This window comes from Nycticebus coucang, chromosome 16, assembly GCF_027406575.1.
Source record: "Nycticebus coucang isolate mNycCou1 chromosome 16, mNycCou1.pri, whole genome shotgun sequence".
Lineage (NCBI taxonomy): Eukaryota > Metazoa > Chordata > Mammalia > Primates > Lorisidae > Nycticebus > Nycticebus coucang.
The window spans coordinates 85227540-85247711 of NC_069795.1; the positions used below are offsets into that span (position 1 = coordinate 85227540).

Genomic DNA, 20172 nt, shown 5'->3' on the forward strand with positions numbered 1-20172 from the left:
ACACTTCCATTCTGGCCTCTGGACGTTCTGTCTCCTTTTTCTGAAGTCTCAAATAACACCAGCCAAACTTTCAGTTTGTCACTTTCTGTTCGTGTTACAATAAAACATCACAACTCTGTATACATCCCCTGTACAGGGCTTTCAAAGGTAAGACTCAAGTCTACCCCAGCACCAACTAGCCTCTGGCCTGTGCACAGAGGCATTTAAGTGCTTCTTATGGAAAGTAAACTTTTTTTGAATGATCTTGGCCCCAATTTACATGGTTTATTCTATCAATTGGAAGAGAATCATTATATATCTGTCTAAAGCTAATCTTCTTCCTAAACCCTTGCCTTTTAAATATGTAGCCTAACCAGTTCTCCTCAGTGGTGTTTAAATGTATAAACCTGGATTCTAATTCAGTCCTATAAATTACTAGCTGTTGCTTATTGGGAAAATTAACATTCTGGGCCTCAATTTCTTAATCTGGAAAGGATAATAGCATTGACTTCACAGTGTTACGTTTTCCCATAAGAATGAAATGAGTTAATTCTTAAAATGTATGTAAAATAGTGCTACCATATCATAAGCACTCAATAAAATCCATTTTCCCAAATTTCCTCAGCTAGTATAATCCCCATTTGGCAATGATATTTACCAATTGGGGACATATGTTCTATTGTTGCTAGGAACTTAAATTTAAATCAAGCATTATTAATGGATTTTTAATGGGCAGATCTTATTTTCTTAAATAAACCCTAAGCCCCGCAAGCAATGGGGAACTTTGAGTATTGAGCCTACGCCAAGAACTGCACCAAGTGCTTTTCATAAATATTTCATTCATTCTTCATAACAGCGTTTATAACAGTATGAGCTGGTTATTATTTTCATATTATAGATAAAACAAAACAAAAGTGAAGATTTAGGAGAGTAATAATTTGCTCAAGCTTTCTAAGGTAGTAGTAAAGCTAGTATAATTCTTGAAGGCAATGACAATAATTCATATGTTCAATATATATTTATTAAAACAATTGCTGTCTATGTTCAGTTATCGTCATCACTAAATATTTGTTGCTATATTTGAAGCATATATATCTAATAAGTTAGCTTTTTATTTTTGATGTACCATAATACAAGACCTTAGTTTTCACTTTTAACATGCTTTTTATAAAAAAAAAAATTTATCTTAGATCCCATTTTAAACTTTCCTCCTTGGTAATGATAAGAGCATGATAGGCATTTAGTATATTTTAATATACCCAGAGACATTTGTGAATTTTTGTTTCGTTTTATTCTCCATGCATTTCTGTTAATCTCTATCAATTTATGTTTATCTTAATTCTTCTTCTTTGGATTAACGCTGTGTCTGTATTGAATTGACCAGTGTTGCAAGAAATGCTAGAGAACATTTGCTCTACACCTTTGATTTATCTAGGTGGGAAATAGGGCTGAAGCAGATGACGGACGTCCCGGTATCGTGCAGAGAGCGAGGGCACATGAGAGGCCAAAACCAGACGTCTTTACCTACACTCTTGTGCTCTCAGTTCAGCTGCGCTGCCACCTGCATTATAAATAAACACCACCTCCCTCTGTGCTGGGCCAGTGCCAGTGCCCTTAGTTTACTTGTCATTATATATTCCCAGATAGGAAGCAAAAGGGAAGGCATGAAAATAGGAAATATATGAAGAGGTAAAACCTCTGTGCCACTTTTCCACTTCTGCAACTCTTTCAAATTCCACCTGCATTGATGTGTAAAATAGGGAAATGCAGACCAAATGTTCTTTCCCCTCATGTCCTTAAGGCAGTGCTACTCCAAAAGTGGTCAGCACATGAGTGCCTAAGAAGTGCTGACCACCACGAGATTAGACAAGTACAGAATAGGGAATGAGCATTTACAAACAAGTGTTATCAGTTTAAAAGAGTAATTTGTTATCAGTTAAATCTAATAATGACAAAACTTGGTCTTCCATTTTCTTTGGCGTTTTTTAATTTTCTTAGTTACTAATTTTACTTCTATTCTACAACAATACTGGTTACCAAAAGATTGGGAGGAGGAGAGTCTTTAAGCTCAGAAAATATGAAAGATTCTGGTTTTAAGGGCTTAGGTTTGAGTGCCACCAGTTTTTTAAATAAAGTATTCCTGATGTTTCTGATAAATAGAGCTTTTAAAATGTATAACATTTGACCTAAGCCTTCTTATGCCTCTTATCACTTCTAGCTAGATTAGTAATTATTTGTGTGCTTGTCTTATATCTTTTGAACAATTACAACCTTAATGAGAACAGGTTGTGTGTCCACAGCATATAATTCATAAATTTCATTAATCATTCCAAGTTATTCACAGATTTGAAGAGGGGAAAAGTTACAATTACAAATGGACTATCATTTCTGGAACTCAGAAGAAGGATTCAGCATATCTAGATTAAATAAAACCCAACTCCACTCCTGGAAGTGATCAGGAAATACAGTAATGTCTCAGGATATAAATTCGATATCCACAAATCAGTAGCCATTGTATATGCCAATAACAACCAAATCAAGAAGCAAATCAAGGACACAATTCCCTTCTTAGTAGCTTCAAAGAAAATGAAATACTTAGAAATATACCTAACCAAAGAGGTGAAGATCTTTTCAAAGACAATTATGAAACACTAAGGAAAGAAATTGCAGAAGACACTAACAAGTGGAAGAACAGACCATGCTCTTGGCTGAAAAGAATCAGCATTGTCAAAATGTCTATTCCACCCAAAGCAACCTACAGATGCAATACAATCCCCATTAAAGTATCAACATCATATTTTGAAGAACTGGAAAAAATAGTACTTTGTTTTGTATAGAACCAGAAAAAACTCCACATAGCTAAGGCTATTCTTAGTAATAAAAACAAAGCTGGAGGCATCATCCTACCAGACTTCAGGCTATATTACAAGCCCACAGTAATCAAAACAGCATGGTATTAGCACAAAAAATAGAGACATAGACATATGGGACAGAATAGAAAACCAAGAGTTGAAACCAGTCTCTACTTGCCGCCTGATCTTTGATAAACCTAACAAAAACATACAGTGTGGAAAAGAATCCCTACTCAACAATTGGTGCTGAGAGAACTGGATAACCACATGTAGAAGACTGAAACTCGACCCACACCTTTCAGCACTTACAAAAATTGACTCAAGATGGATAAAAGACTTAAATCTAAGGCATGAACTGATAAAAATATTGGAAGAAAAGTGGGGAGAAAACTCTTCACCATGTTGGACTGGCCACTGCAACAATGACAAAAATTAACAAATGGAATTTAATTAAGCTGAAAAGCTTCTGCATAGCTAAGAACATGAGTAAAGCAAAAAAGATAACCTTCAGAATGGGAAAAGGCATTTGTACAGTATGAATCTGACAAAGGGTTGATAACTAGAATCCACAGAGAACTCAATTTTATCAACAAAAAAAAGAGTAAACACTCCCATCTACCACTGGGCAAGAGATACGAATAAAACCTACCCTGATGAAGACAGATGAATGGTGAACAAAAATTTGAAAAAATACTCATCTTCCCTGATCATCAGAGAAATGCAAATCAAAACCAGCTTGAGATATCACCTATACTCAGTGGGAATAGCCCACATCACAAAGTCTCAAGGCTACAAATGCTGGCATGGATGTGGAGAGAAGGGAACACTTTAACACTGCTGGTGGGACTGCAGATTAATACAACCTTTGTGCAAGGGAGTGTGGAGAATCCTTAAAGAACTCAAATTAGACCTCCCATTTGATCTTGCAACCCCATCACTAGGCATCTACCCAGAAGAAAAAAAAATCACTTTATCATAAGGACATTTACACTAGACTATTTATTGCAGCTCAATTTACAATTGCCAAAATGTGGAAACAACCTAAATGCCCACCAATCCAGAAGTGGATTAACCAGCTGTAGTATATGTATACTGTGGAATACTATTCAGCCATTAAAAGAGGGAGATTTTACATCTTTTGTATTCACCTGGATGGAGACTGAACACATTCTTTTTAGTAAAGCATCACCAGAATGGAGAAGCAAGAATCCAATGTACTTAATTCTAATATGAAGGCAGTAGATGAGCTAATACAAGGGGTAGGGGAAGGAGGGACTGGGTTGAGGGAAGGGGGCTGGGAATGGGGGTTCACAGTGTACGGCACACCTCTTGGGGGCAAGACACAATTATAAAAGGGACTTTAACAAATGCAATCAGTGTAACCTAATTCTTTGTACCCTCAATGAATCCTCAACAACAATAATAATAATAAAATCCAATCCACGTTTTTTTACATGAATCTTAGGACCAGTGGGAAAATTGAACATATGCAGCAACCTTATTTCTGCTTAATGGGAAGCTAATAAATTATCAGAAATTGTCTTAAAATAGAAAACCCTAAGGACTACTGAGATTTTAATAGAAGCTAAGTTGCTATGAAATTTATGGCAATCTCCAATGCAATTCCCATAATTACTCAGTTGTGTGCAATTGCATACCAACTCCTAGGCATGTGGACTCAAATACTTTACCAGTAGAGCAAACAGTACTCATAACTACTAAGGAAATCAGAACAGGGCATTTACTTCAGAAGTCAGTTCTAGACCTCACTCACCAAAGTATTCATCAGCAGGAGGATTTTCCATGTCATACAGCATCTTTTTGGTCAGGTGCTCAAGCTCATCTTCTGGGCGGAATGAAGGGGGACTAGACATAGGCCCCATTGACCCTGGGTGTCCACCCTGGAAGGCAGAAACACATAGGTCTTTAATTGCAACTTACATTATCAATCAAGGCAACAACCATCAACAAGAGATGTTTGTGTTAGAGAGGATAGAACACTGGACTTGGCTGTAAGGAGACTGGGGTTTTTGAATGAATTTTATCACTTATTCAGTGGTTCACATGGACACATATTTTTATTTCCTTGCCTTATCTAGATGAGTCATCTATCAGGCTTAGAAACCCATGTTTACAACAGAAGGAAACTATTTTGTTCAGCAATTGCTAAGCAATCACAATAGACTGTTATATATTTATAAAAAATGATAAAGATGGGTCTTTCTCCCTTGCCAATCTTAAATAATATGTTAACATTCATATGTTGACATTAACATTAAAGTATTATGTAAAATATTAATAAATAAGGGGGGGAAGATGTAGAAAGTGAACAATTGGGATGTGTAGAGGGACCTCACGCCTCGTTCTGAGGCAGCCGAGCAGAGTCGGACTTACTCAGCTAAAGAAAAGGCAACATACACATAGAAGTTTCTCACATGCATGTGAAAAAAGTCAGATAGCACAGGAGATCCTGACAGCTGTGAATTTCTGGGCTATGTATAAATTTTGAGATAGGAAATGAGGTGAATCTTATCAGTACTGGAGTCCAGAAAGTGAATCGATTGGTGCCGGTTCTTTCGTTCCAGTTAAGGAAGTTGAGTCATTTTTTCCCCAGCACTGCAAAAAGCCAAGTTTCAAATGTGGATAGTAAGTGGCTTTGACACTGAGGATGTTTCAAGAGGTGGGTACACTAGAAGTATATCAATATAAGAGAATCAAGTGTCAGTTAGGATACTGAAGATAACGAAGAATCTAGAGTGTGTAGAGAAAGAAGAAAGGTCAGATGCTAGATGTAAAGTCTCTTTGTGCTATGTAAATACAATGGAATTTCTTACATTTTCCTTTGCCTGTAACTTTTACCATTTCCAGTATCACACCCCAATATCCTTAATCAGTGTTATAATGTAAAAATACTATTTTTTTAAATTAGATCATAACTGTGTATGCAATATGGGGTACAATGTCTGGTTTTATATACAATTTGAAATGTTTTCATCAAACTGGTCACCATGGCCTTCACAGCATTTTCTTAGTTATTGTGTTAAGACATTTATATTCTATACCTAGTAAATTTCACAAGTTCCCTTGTAAGATGCACCATAGGTGTAGTCCCACCAATTACTCTCCCTCTACCCAGCCTCCCCTTCCCCTAATTGTTCATAAACCTTAAAAATACTAAAATCAAAACTAAAATGTAAAATTAAACTAAAATTAAAACTTAAAAATACTAAAAGCTTACAAATGATGCTGGTGTCCACCATGACTAATGGGCAGTAGATGGAAAAGGCTCTTGCCAAGATGTTTATTCTTGAAACAGTTGGCCGAGAGTTTCTCTTTTCAGAATGTTTATGAGAATCAGTTCAACATGACTAAAAGCTACATATTCATTTTCCATTACTTTCAGTACGCCAAATGAGTTCTTGGATGTGAAAATCCTGTAAAATACCAATCCCTGTACAAATGTGATTGGTCTTACTACCAACGTGGATTTCAACAACTCCAAGAGGGGCATTGATCATTTATGTGTAAGACATGGGATACCTTCTAATAATACAGGTGAGAATGTTTGGTATCTACTTGGCCTTTTCTGTATAATAATTTCCCATTTTTTTGTTTCCTACTGCGTGTCTGTACCCCCAAATCCTGTAAAGACACACAGTGGTTTAGAAAGGCCAAGAATCTTTTATGTTGATCACTATCCTCACCCTGAGATTTTATTTCACTGTTGGTTGAGAAGCTAGAAAGCAGCGAATAAACTATAACATATGGTCAGGTTACAGAAACAAAATAATCAAGCTGTATGCCTGGATCTGAAGAATCATTATGTTAATTTTCTCCTTATAAAATAGGGAACTACAGACTCAAAAAGATCAGAGAGAGCTAGTCATGATACAGTCAGGGCAAAAGCCCATCCTAGACATACTCATTTATTCAATGGACATTAAAGGTTAAACTTGGGGCCTCCTTTAAACTGCAAACATCACCTGAAGTATAGTTTTGGTGTGAGGGTTAAAGAACTATTAAATTATGCATTTATTCTTCTGGTTATTAGCTTTTTCACTTGTTCTTACAGTGACTATTTTGTGTGCCCTCTGCAAGTGCTAGAGAGGGGCACAAAGATGTATTAGACACAATCCTTGCCCTTGAGAGGATGGAGTCTAGTGGGTGTAGGAGACATGAACAAACTATTAAGTATAAAAAAAAAGCACCATGTATCGTTGGTGGGCATTTACATAGACAGAGACATTGGACGATGACTTACCAGTATTATCAAACTTTAAACTATATACATGCTATCAGCTTTTAGGAACATTGCTTAAAAATATGCAAGTACACAAAATTCTATGACTGGAACTTGTCACAGGAACTATTGTTAGAACTTCCTTAGGTGACCATCTCCCTAAGTTCACCTGATTTTCACAGACTGGACATGCATCACATGTATGTATCAGTACAGAAGGCCTAGTTCCTTAAGTTGACCACCTCCTTATGTTGACCAGCTTGTTACATTCCACTGGGTGGTCAACTTATACTGAAGGGGAAAAACAAAAAGTAACAACGTAACTATCCATCAAAGGAATCGCCTGAACAGAAAATGATAGGTGTATACATTGTAAATTGCTACACACAGGCACACAAAAAGGGCCAAGAACATATTAACAGATCCAGTTGCAGAATAGGATATTTAAATGATGGTCCCCTTACCATAAAAATAAAGAGCTATAAAGATGCTGGAAAAAAGTATGAAAAAATATATTAAAATTTTACAGATTATCTCCGGGTATCGAATCCTAGGGAGTTCTTACTTTCTAAATTTGTTTTTTACTTCACAGCATGTAGTTTTACTTTTGTAATCCACGAACTATATAACCTTTGTTTTTTTCAACATATGATTTCAAGTGATAAAGATGTGCTTGATGCTGCCAAACTCTTGGAGCAGGTTTCTAACCCAGGCCAGTGGAGGATGGTGTTAGAGGCAAAGGCTCAGAGCTGAAAAGCAGTTTGATGTGAGCAGGAAAAATTACGAGTGGTTCTGCGGTCAAGTCTGGAGAAATGGAAGGACAGGAAGGGTCTACTTGTCACTGCCATGTCACACCCAGGTGGTCAGGGCTTCTCTACAAGTCAGAGGTTCTAGGCCTTGGGTGACACATTGAATAACGCTCACAATCTGATGAACTAAGCTCCCTCTTGACAAAACAAAAATGTCATCCATAGAAATGCACAGTTTACTTACAATTTCAAGAACTTCACGGACCACAGGGAACACATCTGCATGTATTCCCTTAGGAACGTCCAGGTAATAGAAACCATAGTAGGAATTTTTAGCAGGGGAATGATCTAATTAGATTGAGAAGTTCTCTCTGAGGGAGTGGGGGAGGGCAGATGGGCGAGCGATGAGACTGAAATGAGCTGGGTAGTTTATCACACTCCATCTGTGGTCAGATGTATTAGAGGACTATATTATGTGCAAGTTTGATGGCTGGATGCAGAGATTTGGCTATAATAGTCAACTGGCATCCTTAGGTGAGTCCGTTCACCTTTTATAACTTCACATTCCCTTCCATACAACAGGCTTGCCAGGGCCACCTCACTCTGTGAGAATTTAAGGGAGATAACCCGCCTCTCATGGTAAAGAGAGCAGAACTTCTTTCAGACCATTATCACAAAGAGGCTTTTTCTGAAATCTCCCAACTTGCCTCTGAGGGAGGAGATCATCCCAGTCCAGGTAACAAAGTTAAAAATGAGATGGGAAAGTGGCCTATACCTTTTTTCCCAGGCTTACAATAAAAGGGTAGCTTGAGTACAAATATGGTGTCACCTGACTCTAAAGTCATTTCCTAAACAGTATCACAAGCAAACAGGCAGAAGTAATTTGGAGAATAAAAAGAATGATTCATTTTTCTCAAAATCTGGGAAGGTATTTTGTTTCAACCAAACATGGCTTCTCATAGAGAAAGTGCTGGAAAAAGTATAAATATTACTTCTAATAATAATGGTGCTATCTGGTTTCATTAAGCCAAGCAACTTTTTTTTTTTTTTTTTTTTTTGAGACAAAATCTCACTCCATCACCCAGGGTAGAGTCCTGAGGCGCCACAGCTCACAGCAACCTCAAACTCTTGAGCTTGAGCAATCTTCTTGGCTCAGCCCCCCATGCCCATTACTATGCCCAGCTAGTTTCCAAACAACAATTAAAGAAACCTGATTAATTCCTGTTTTTAGTCTTAAGGTGGACCCTCAGAGAAGGGACCCAATTTGTCATTGTCCGTGCCTCATATCTGCTTCCCTTTCAGCACAAAGGCAGCAAGAAGGCCGAGGCTCTCTTTTATAAATCTAAGCCAGAAATTTAGATTCTATCCATAGCACTTACATTTTAAGTAGAAGTCTAATTTCAAAGTGCTTACCTTGTCAGTATTTCACAGATTAAGAAAAATGCATCATTCTTTTTAAATTACTCCCACGTGTTTACTTGCCATACTGTTTCTGAAATAACAAATTTGGGAAGGCTCTTTTCTTTTGGATTCTTCTCCTTTATATAATGGATTCCCAGTATTTCTTAAGAGAAAAGACCCCGCAACAGACAATGTCTCAGAGTGGTGCTGAGCTTTATTTGGCTACAAAACTGCCTCTCCTGGAGCATAATACTCAACCCCTGTGTAGCACATAATCAGGAAAAAGCAAAGTCCCTCTGTTAAGAGTTGTCTCTTGTATCTAGGGAGGTAGAGTAGGACGTTTGATGTTCAAGTCCTGTGAGGGGGAGTGTAGTACAATCTCACTCTGATGAACAGAGACCCCTCTAATTTCTCTCTCCTGATAGTCCTAAGAAAAATTAACAACTATTTTAAATTGATTTTTTGATAAGCAACTTCTAGCATATTGTATCGGTAATAAAATGACACTGAAAATGTGTGGTGGTGGATGCTGGAAGGGGATGATTTGCATTATTTCGTTTGTCTACTAAAAGTAGAAGTGTGACTAGCAACAGTGGCACAGTCACTGTAGCATGATAATTCCTTATATTTGCATGACCCTTTTCAAGGTACTTACTTTCACATCACATATATATAATCTCAGATGTCTACACAACAGCCCTGTTTAATATGCAATCCTATTTATGAGTGAGGAAACTGAGGGTCAGGAAGATAGGTGTGCCACCTTGCATGAAGATCACTGCTTAAAAATGGCATTCACTGTCACTGGTGTGGGCTGCGTCAGGCACATTTCTGCTCAAAGGCAATGTGTTGCAGGGTTCCGATATCATTCTCTTTAAGCCCATCTAGGGCTATGGTTCTGTGGTAATTTGGATTGTAATCTACTGAGTCTATTGTCTAAGCAAAGCTATTTTTCAGAGTAAAGGTTTGCTGCCAAACAGCGAAACAAAGGCACTATGAAATAAACATAAGCAAAGCTTTTTGGCTTTCCTTAAAAAGAAAAAAAGAAAGGGCATTCTTACAAGTATAGACATTAATCACTGATATGTATGTTTTTTTAAATGTCTGAACCTCTTTGTAAAGAGAAAATTACCTTTTAGAATCCATAGGTGAATTATTGAGTAACAGATTTGAGGACTCTCCTAAGATTTTCTTAACACACTCTTACTAAGGGATTGCCAGGTGCCAAGATGTATAATTACAAAGTCAAATTATTCAGAGTTCCTGCCTCTGACAACTCATAGTTTAGAAAGAGACATGAAAATAGGCCATTATAATAAAATGCAAGCACTAAACCACAGGTCTAAATTCAGTGCTCTGAGATGGAAGAAGGCTGCCAAAAAGAGATGACCTTTTAGTTTGATACTGAAGGATAAATTGGATTTCACCAGACTAAGAAAGCAAGAATGAAAGGAAAGAAAATAGGAAGGAAGGAAGCAATTTAAACGGCTAATATATTAGCTTAACAATAACTACAATATGTACTAAGACTGCTAACTACTCTCCAATATCTGTTTGTTCCCCTTTCTGAGCACACAGCTGGACTATACTTCCCATGCTCCTTTGCAGTAGATGTGGCCACTGGAGGCACGAGGAGGAAGGAGATTAGCACATGGAGGAAAGCCATCCATTACTCAGGTCAGCTCGTCCCACACTGTTACAGTAGGGAGACTGGAAAGAAATGTACTGAGGGTTAATGTGGAATATCATGGGAAAGTGAATGGTTTATATTCTTTCTATTTGTGTGTTTCAGTATTTTCTTTTTTCTACAATAAAGGAATCTTTCTCAGATGAAAAACACCCAAGTATCTGCAACTGGTTCTTTGTCATTGCTCTTGTCTTGCTAGAGGCCCAGGTGATTGTTACTCAAGAAAAAACTTAATATGAAGCCTGATTTGCCTCTAGTTCCCTGGTTAACCTTATGGATAGGACCTGTGAAATAGTAAGGACTTGTTTCCAAAACAAAATACACATGAATAGAATCTTTGATGAATAAGGAAATTCTACCAGAGTTACACGAATAACAACAGCCATCATATTCACGTGACACTATGGCAGCATGGGGGTCGAGACCCCTTTGGACTGCATTAAAGGTTCGTGGCATTAGGAAGGTTGAGAACCACTGCTTTATGGTGTTTTGAGTGTTTCATATCATACATTCTTACATCGACACACATAAGGGCAGAAGGCCTGACTTTTCAGAATGTCTTTAATCTTAGTTCTGCCTTTAACTCGTCCAATGGTTTTGCTCAAATCCTTTCTATTTCCTAGGCCTCAGTTTCTTTATGTGTAAAATGTTATTTTGAAAGATTCCTTTGATTCTATTCTCATTTTTTGTGTACTCATAATGTGTATGCAGGGCACATATCATTACCAATCTTTAGAGTGAAATCACAGATATTCATATTTACAGATCCTTTGTAGTCTATAAAAACAGACACATACTGAGTAAGTGGAAACCTCATTATTACAGAGATTTCCATTTGTGAGAGGACTTAAGCCATTTGTCAGCATCCCCTGAGACATCCAGAACTTCATTCAGCATTCTGAATTTGAGTAAGCAGCCGCAGGTCACAGCGTTTCTGCAGCCTACTGAACTTTCACCACACTGGGGCACCGAATCAAGAATATATAAATGTTAACTACTTTATCCGATTGCGGCCCCTTTCTTGGCTGCAGAAGGAAAAATTCCATTCTTCCTTTCTAAAGAAAAAGGAGAAGCATGGCAAATAGTTGGCAACAAAGTACAAATGGCTCTCAGGACAACACCCCACCACCTGGAATCTTTGTTACCACAATTTAGCCATTGAAACGTGTGCTAATGGTGCATTTTACAAAACAGCCACCTGCTCTCAGTTACACCATCAGCTTCCTGAATGACTCAGACACTGACCTTGGTGTGGTCATTTTTCTCCCTGGAGTCCTTACCTACTATTGATTGGTTAGTTACATGCTAGTTACAATGTGCTAGATAACGTGAACTTAGTGCGAATCTGAACCTCACCAGAAAAGCACTGCTCAGACAGATTCAAACACCAGGAAAAGGCAGCCAAGAGATTGGAGAAGATTGCATGATAATGAATACTCTATCACTCTGGGTACCAGAGCTGCTCATTTTTCTTGTCCATTTGTAATGATGTACAAGAGGTTCCTTCGCTCAGAGGGAAAATAACTTCAATTATGTGTTCTTGAAAAAAGGAAACATTGAAATTATCTTCTTTTCAAAAGGTAGAATTAGCCCCGCTTTAGAGCTGAAAGCCTGCCAGAAAAAATACATTTCTGATATTTTTGTTCTTTTTTTCCCCCCCTATTTAGCTGTGTCAAGTTTGTGGTTTGCAATTTTCTGTGGCTGCCTCTACTTTTTGGTTCTCCCTGAGTAATCATACTCTACTCCCAACATCTCACTGTTTAAATGGAAGGCGCACCTTCTGGCCGGGAACAGGTGATTGGCTGGTTGTCTCTTCTATTTCAGGAGAAAAGCAATGGCTAAAGAGAAGCAGGGAGCTGGGAGGAGGAGAGGTGCCTGTCAGGTAGCAGTTAAAAACCCATATACCAGCATTCCTCCCAGCTCCATGTGAAAGGAAAAGCATGCGCTTCACTCCAACCTTATGTTTCATTTTCTTGAAGAATGGATGGTTAGGATACAAACAAGAAGACCCGGAAAGTTTGACTTTATTTTTATTTTTTTCCCATAGGAAAGTTTGACTTTAAAAGTTTGATTCTAGCTTTGAAATCCAGTCCCCCGAGTCTTTAACTTTCAAAAGCTTGAAAGTTTTCTTATGATCTCTATTTTCTCACATTCCCTTTCTCTTACCGCTCACTAATGCCGCTACATCACCTTTCTTAAGCCAAATTCAGAGTCATAGCCAAGGGCTAAAGCTTATGAGTCACAGAGGAGCAGTTGCCGGAAGAGCTACTCAGGCAAGAGAAATGCCTGGACATCCATAAAGCGGGCGTTTGCACACCAGGGTTTTATGCTAATCTAGGTCAATCTGCTAGAAAGTGGTCTCACTCTGCACCCACATCTCTCAGGCCCCATGTGCCCCAAGAATGCCTGGACTGGGAGCATTCTGTCTCTCAGTCTGATGTCTAGCCTGCCACTTAAGCTCCCCGAGAATTTCTTTTTTTTTTTTTTAATTAGTGATTAGTTTATATATTTTTCTCATACATAAACTGGAGGATAATAATATCTATTTCATATCAAAAGACTTATAAAATATTCAATACCAAATAAATGGCAGTTATGATTATCAGGAGCAACAGATTAGAAACGACCAACAGAGTCGATTTTCTTCTTAGGGGACTGTTGGCAGAAGGAGATCTCTCCGGTAACCCTCTACTTTCCTATTTGCTGATACAGTACTTCAGTGTAGCACACCTGTGTTTCACATTAATTGTTGTTTTAGCGAGGGATGTAATTACTGTGAGTACTTTTAAACTATAAATAGTTTACTAGAAATACATGCCATTTGGTGAATGTGTGCCTTGCTGGCTCTCCAAATTGTGAACTCTTCTCTATCCTAGCCTTTGGCACCAAAAAATAAAGTAAAGCTCATGTTTGGCTCTTCAGAGCGGAGCAGCCACCCTTCTGCCTTCCCACCTGGACAAGCTCCAGGCAGACAGGGGACACCAATGCTGTTCTGCCTGGTAGGCACGAAGTAGAAAGGCGAGTAGAGGAGCCCCAGATCCTCGGGGTCAGACAGAAGCAAGGTCGGAGACCTCTTACCAATCTCATTCACAGTTCTCACTGCTGCTTCCCTCTACCCCCAGAAGGTCCTCCTTAAGGAGGGGAGTGAGTTTTCTCTGTGGGGTAAGAAGGTCTCTTTCACTCTGCCCTATAAGAGGCTAAAAGAAGTTATTTTCACAATGCTATGCCTAAAACCTAAATGTAGCTTTTCCCATTAGAAGGCTTTATGTATGTAACACATATGGGATTTGATATAATAAAGGCAAGAGAATTATAAGACATTAGCTCCATTAGTTGGCTTTACCTCAAGAAGACTCATGTCAAACGCTTGATGAATGAAACAAACTGGTGTTCAAGGTTGTGTTTTCAAACTGAACTTGGCCTTTGCTATGCCTCACTAGTGCTAATGATGACTTCTCCTGAGAAGACACATTCTATTTTTATTTGTTTGCCTGGAATAGTGTAATGGACTAGTCACTAGTTGGGGAAAGAGGTTTCATCACAATGCACAACTTTCTACGCCTTCTCCCACGGAAAAGCTATCCACTTTTAATAAAGTACTAACAAAAAGGATGCTTTACCTAACTAACCATCCCTAACTGTGGTTCTAATTCACTGGCTGATGAAAATGGGCTTTACCAATCCCTTATCATTAGTTATTTGAACTGTGCCATAATATTTCCATTATACTGTTAAAAAATGGAAAGACAATACATTTGACAATTATAAATATATAAAACTACATATGTAACAATTCCAGTGTGTATGTCTATGTATATATGCAAGATGTCAGCAAGGCTTATGTCAGGATAGTGGGATTATGGAACAGTTAAGGTTTTTAAAAATAATGTTCAATTATCTAAATCAATATAATAAAAATGAATGGGTCTTCGGAAATAACAAGAAACATACTTCATAAAAAACGAGTCTCCAGCCTTATTGTTGGCGTTCTCATGTATGAAGCCAGGAGAGGATGGAAAACCCCAAGTGTGGACAATTTGCTGATAAAAAGCAGGCACCTCATTTTTTTGTCTGATATGCACAGAAACACTTTCCTACTGTACAAGCCGTTTCTGTCACGTGACACAGACACTAAAATAACATGCAAATCAGTTTTCAGTTTTAATATGCAAATATGACGCTTGGCACATCACTTTCCATGGCTGAGGTAAATTTCTGTTTTTGAGTTTTTCGTGGGAAATGCAAACAAATGGTTACCTCCCATATTTCACCTAACACAAGGCAGTTTTCATTTGAGTCAAAGGGGTTCTTGCTCAGCAATCCAAGGCCCTTGGGATGTAAAGAAAGGGTGTATGTTTTGTTCAATACCAATGCCACCCTAGGCAAGCAAGCCCACCTTCTGACAGACACGCTGATCACACTAGGTTCTGGGCCTCAGCAGGGAGGCAGGCAAAGTGTCTTAGTGAAAATAACAAACACGAGTTGTTTTTTTTTTTTGCTTAACCTACGAAAATCAAATCAAGATGGGTCAACACGGTGGGAAGATTAGCTTCTAGTCAGAAACAAAGAAGAGGAAGAAGTAAAAAATCGTTGTTTCTAGAGTGTTCAAGCAGTGCAGAAAACTGCAGCCTATCATTAGTAGTAATAATAATACTAGTAAGTAGTTAGGCACTAAGGCAGTTGTTGGAATGAGTAAGTTGCATCTAAGTTAAAGAAATTTACAATTCCTTCAGGAAATCAAGGCATATGAGGAAGAAATAAAAGAACAAAGCAAAAACATGTTCATATTTTTTACGCTTCAAGAGTAAAGGCTTTGCTTGTTTGAGTTCAAATCTCACATCCACTACCTACCAATTGTATGACCCAGGGCAAGATACACAATTTTTCCAAATGTTTGTTGCTTCAAGCATCAAAAAGAGTCAATAGAATTTATTTTCTACGTTAAGTAAGATCATTTGGGTAAAACATTTACTGACTGCAAAGATTAAGAAATTAATAATATTCTTAAAGATGTGCCCTGCTGTATAAATGCCATACAAGAGTACCAGTGGGTGATATGGATTCAGAGAGGGAGATTAGAGTGGGCTGGAGCGTGTCAAAAACACGCGGAGAGAAGAGGCGGCGTGAATTAGGCCTGCAGACAGAATTCAGAGGAGTGGAGACAGAAGTCTACTCCACCACGTGATTAAAAACCCTTTGCATTTCTATGGTCTTTTATAGAACCAAAGAAAACACCTGGGTGCACATTCATATTTACTAGACTGTTGATTATAATTTTTTCCAAAGCATGACATTGTCTTTTTGTGCATAAAGAAACAAACCAAATTGGTGGTTTGTCAAGAAGAGAATATGTGAAGTGACTTGGCCAAAATCATACCCATGTGAAGTGGCAGAGCTGGGAGTTAAAAGTCTTCTGATCCCAGTTCAGTGTTTTTCTACTAATTTAAAATCGCTTCTATATATTCATTTAGAAATATGAAACTTACATGATCTATCATAAAGGTTAATCAAGACTGTCAACCTCACTGATTAAAGCATTGATGCTAATTATACTCCAGTTTGGAGACCAATGTGGCCTCTTTTACTTTCAGAAACATTGATTGTGGTGTAATGGAGAAAGTGTGGGCTTTGGAGGCAGAACAAGCTGCTTCAAATACCAAGTTATTCCTCTTGTTTTGTATAACATTTCACAAGTTCTTTTTTTTTTTAACTTAGCATTCGATTCCTCATCTGTAAACGGGGTTGTGGAAGTAGGCAGTGGAGACAGGATGGAGCCATTGTGAGTAACACCTAAGATGATACATGGAGTGTGCTAATATTTGACAGGGCCTCATGATTATTTGTATTAAATTCTCACACATTGTCTGTCAAATATGAGCTATGGATGTCTTTTAAATGTGGCAGGAAGGTGGATGAGAGGATATGAATGACTCTGTCATTCATGAGCACTGCAGCAGAGAAGAAAGATCATGCAGATACCGAGTCTAAAGACCAGCGGCATTTAATGTTTCTAATCGATCATCAGCCACAATTTAATAGCAATCCAACTGAAGAAATTTCTATCTCTTTCCCAACTCTGAAAGATAGAAACACATTAGTATTTAATTTCTATATTTATTGATTCATAACTTATGAGAGTGAAATAATTAAGGTATACTGAATGCTTTGTCAGTGCCAGACAAGTTTCAAAATATTTTATATTAAGTAACTGACTTAATCAGCAGAGCAGTCTATCAGGGGGTGGCTGTTCTGATTCTCCCAATTAGAAAAACTGAAGCACAAAGATTACCTTGATAGCAAGTGGAGAGTCTGGGATCTGAATTCATTTGTCAGCTCCAGAAAGTGAGGCTTAATCACAGAAAAAGTGTCTCACTCTCTCAACTTATTACCTTTTTCCCCCCCCGTGGGATTGTATAAATAACCCATCTATTTACTTTGGGGAATTTAATCACATTTTTACAAAGTCTTGAACTATCAAAGAAAGGCAAGATACACCTTTCTTATGAGCAAACACCATTTTTGATGATATATTCTTTGTGCTCAAGGATGGCAACCCCAGACTTAACAGCCACCCCAGGTCATTCTGATACAGATGGTCTGGGTTTAAGATTTTGAGAAACATGTTCCATTTTGTTGCCTTAACTCATTCATTTGATTCAGCAAAAGCAGTAGAACCGCTCTTCAAAAGATTATCTTGTGTATCAATCTCAGATAGAAGCTGGAGAGTTAATGCCAAGTCTTAACACAAAGGAAATAATAAATAGCACTGTACTTAGAGAAGGACAAAAGGAAAACATGCAAAATATTCTTTTTTTATTTTTATTTATTTTTTTATTAAATCATAGCTGTGTACATTAATGTGATCAGGGGGCACCATATGCTAGTTTCATAGACTGTTTGAGCATTTACAAGGGTATATGTGAAACTTAGTAAATGTGGAATGTAAATGTCCTAGCACAATAACTAAGAAAATGCCAGGAAGGCTATGTTAACCAGTGTGATGAAAACATGCAAAATATTCTATTACTCTTTCATGTTAAAAGCTAAAGAGTAGCAGCAGCATTTTCCAGCGACCAAAGTGAAGTTTATTTTCTGCTGGGTTCTTGCCTAACCATGGATAAAATGCTAAGAAAATATCCTTTTCTACCAGAACGTAGGCCTCTCTAAATGTAGGAGGCAAATCTAGATCCCTTGTGCTCTGTGAATTTCAGAAAGACATTGGAGATCATTTAGGGGTATGCAAATTCCTTCATTTATAATGAGAAAACTGAGAGGTAAGAGGGGAGACTGAGTTGTTCCAGGTCCTGTAGAAGATAAGGGACAAAATCGAGAGGAAGCTCAGATCAGGAAAGCAGGTCTAATTCAAAACCAGGTTAGTACTCTTTCCTCTACGAGAGATTCACTCAGAGCAGTGGTGTATTCTTGATAACCTGTAATGTATGCTTATTCTTGGCAAAAAGCTTTGGGAGCCCTAATCTCCATTTATGCAGCATTCTGAGGTCCTGAGATGCAAGTTGCTGTGACGTGAATATCATTACTGTTATTCTGGGTGAGCCTACACAGACTGACAACAGCTGGCACAAACAGATGTCGTCCACAGAGAATTCTGTCGGGCTGTGCTGGTGCCGTCCCTGTACAAAGTTTTCTTTTCTTTGACTAACACAAGGGTGTTTCTGCTCAGTCTATGAAGTCTTCATGGGCTTCTTGTTGGTTCAGGAAGGTAAAGTCCTGGTTGAGATGGGCTCAATCTCTCTACTCCCCTTTCATTTCAGCTACTCTTTCCTGATGACATGCCTTTCAGGGAGAAACACTTCTGCTAAATGTAGTGAAAATTTTCTGGATCTGGGGCCGTATTCAATATCTGGGGTTTGACAATAATAATATTTCTAGAATCACTACGCTTTACATGCATTATCTCCTGTAACCTGCCAAATAATATTTCTAGAATAACTACTCTTTGCATGCATTAGTGAATTTTTCAAATGAAATACATACTTTTGCTACTGCACTTTACAGATGAGGAAATTGAGACTCAGTAAAGCTAAATAACTTGCTCAAGGTCATAGAGCTAGTTTGAGAAGGACCTAGGATTTGTATTCAACCACACGGGTTCTAGGAATTTCTTGCTAAGTTCTAGTAAGTAAGAATTAAAATAAGGAAGAACAGGATTCAAAGTGTCACTCTAATCAGAACAAAATGGTTTTGATGCAACTATTAGCAATATAGAACGTGTTACTATTATCACAGAACCATGACTATCATCAAAAACTTGAAGTGCTTTACTGTCTCCATCACTGAACTATTCTAAGTAAAGGATAGAAAACAAGTTATTATTGGCTTGGCTTTACTTTTTTTTTTTCCCCCTAATCAAGAAATGTAATGCACTGACTGACCCAGGTCATTTAGCATTCAACCCTCCTGACAATGCTTGATGTGTTAACTCAGCCTCTTGAATAGAGTCTTTTGGAGAATAAGTAACTAGATGTTACAGTACATCAAGAATGTGAATCACATTGTTTCACTTCTAAGATGCAACCTAACAAGTTTCTAATCAACACAATAACAGAGGAAATGGTTGTAAATGATACACTTATTCAAAGTGAGTGCCTAGGAAGTGCCATGCTAAAGAAATTGATGAGAGGTATGTCCTCCCCTCTAGGAGATGTAATAGGAAATATTACACACACAGACATGTCTGTCAATCCAAAATACAGCGTTTAATCTTGTGCTATACGAACATAGAGAAAAATAAGATGGCTGCAGTGGGGAGATGAAAAGACACAAGAGAAGGTAGCATTTGAAGTGGGTCTTGGCACTGGAAATTGGCACATCCAGAGACGTAACAAGAATAACATTCAGGTGAAGTCCTGAAGAGGTGCATGGATGTGGGTCAGGTGAACAATTTAGCATCTTTCCTTTCAGGTAAATACAAATGTAAGTAATCTCCAACACTTATGTCCTCCATTGTTCTTTTTAGTTTATTTCATTATCTGTGCTGTCCTTGAAGATGCCAGTAATATCTTAGCGAGGGTGAGGAAATTGCAGGTGAGGTCAACCTATATATGAACCCATACATGATGCTGTCTGGGGGGAACTGCCTACAGATCACTCAGGACCCTGGCACAGGTCAGCTGTTCTGGACTCAGACAAATGTTACTCACGAAAATGTTTGCTTCTTGCTGGTAGTGATCTTAAAAAGTGATTGCTTTAAAGAGAGGCTGAACAACATGAGGATCAAAGTGGCTCAGAGAATGGCCAGTGTGA

General features: G+C 38.0%; 1 protein-coding gene across 11 annotated transcripts in view; it reads right to left on the minus strand.

Moving 5' to 3' along the window:
• The window catches only part of LPP (LIM domain containing preferred translocation partner in lipoma), a 730287-nt gene that overhangs the window by 167317 nt on the left and 542798 nt on the right, over positions 1-20172 (minus strand). For all 11 annotated transcript variants that reach the window (XM_053564331.1, XM_053564334.1, XM_053564332.1 and 8 more), the window contains one exon: positions 4606-4732. In XM_053564331.1, the coding sequence (XP_053420306.1) occupies positions 4606-4732 (127 nt within the window). The remainder of the gene's footprint in view (positions 1-4605; positions 4733-20172) is intronic.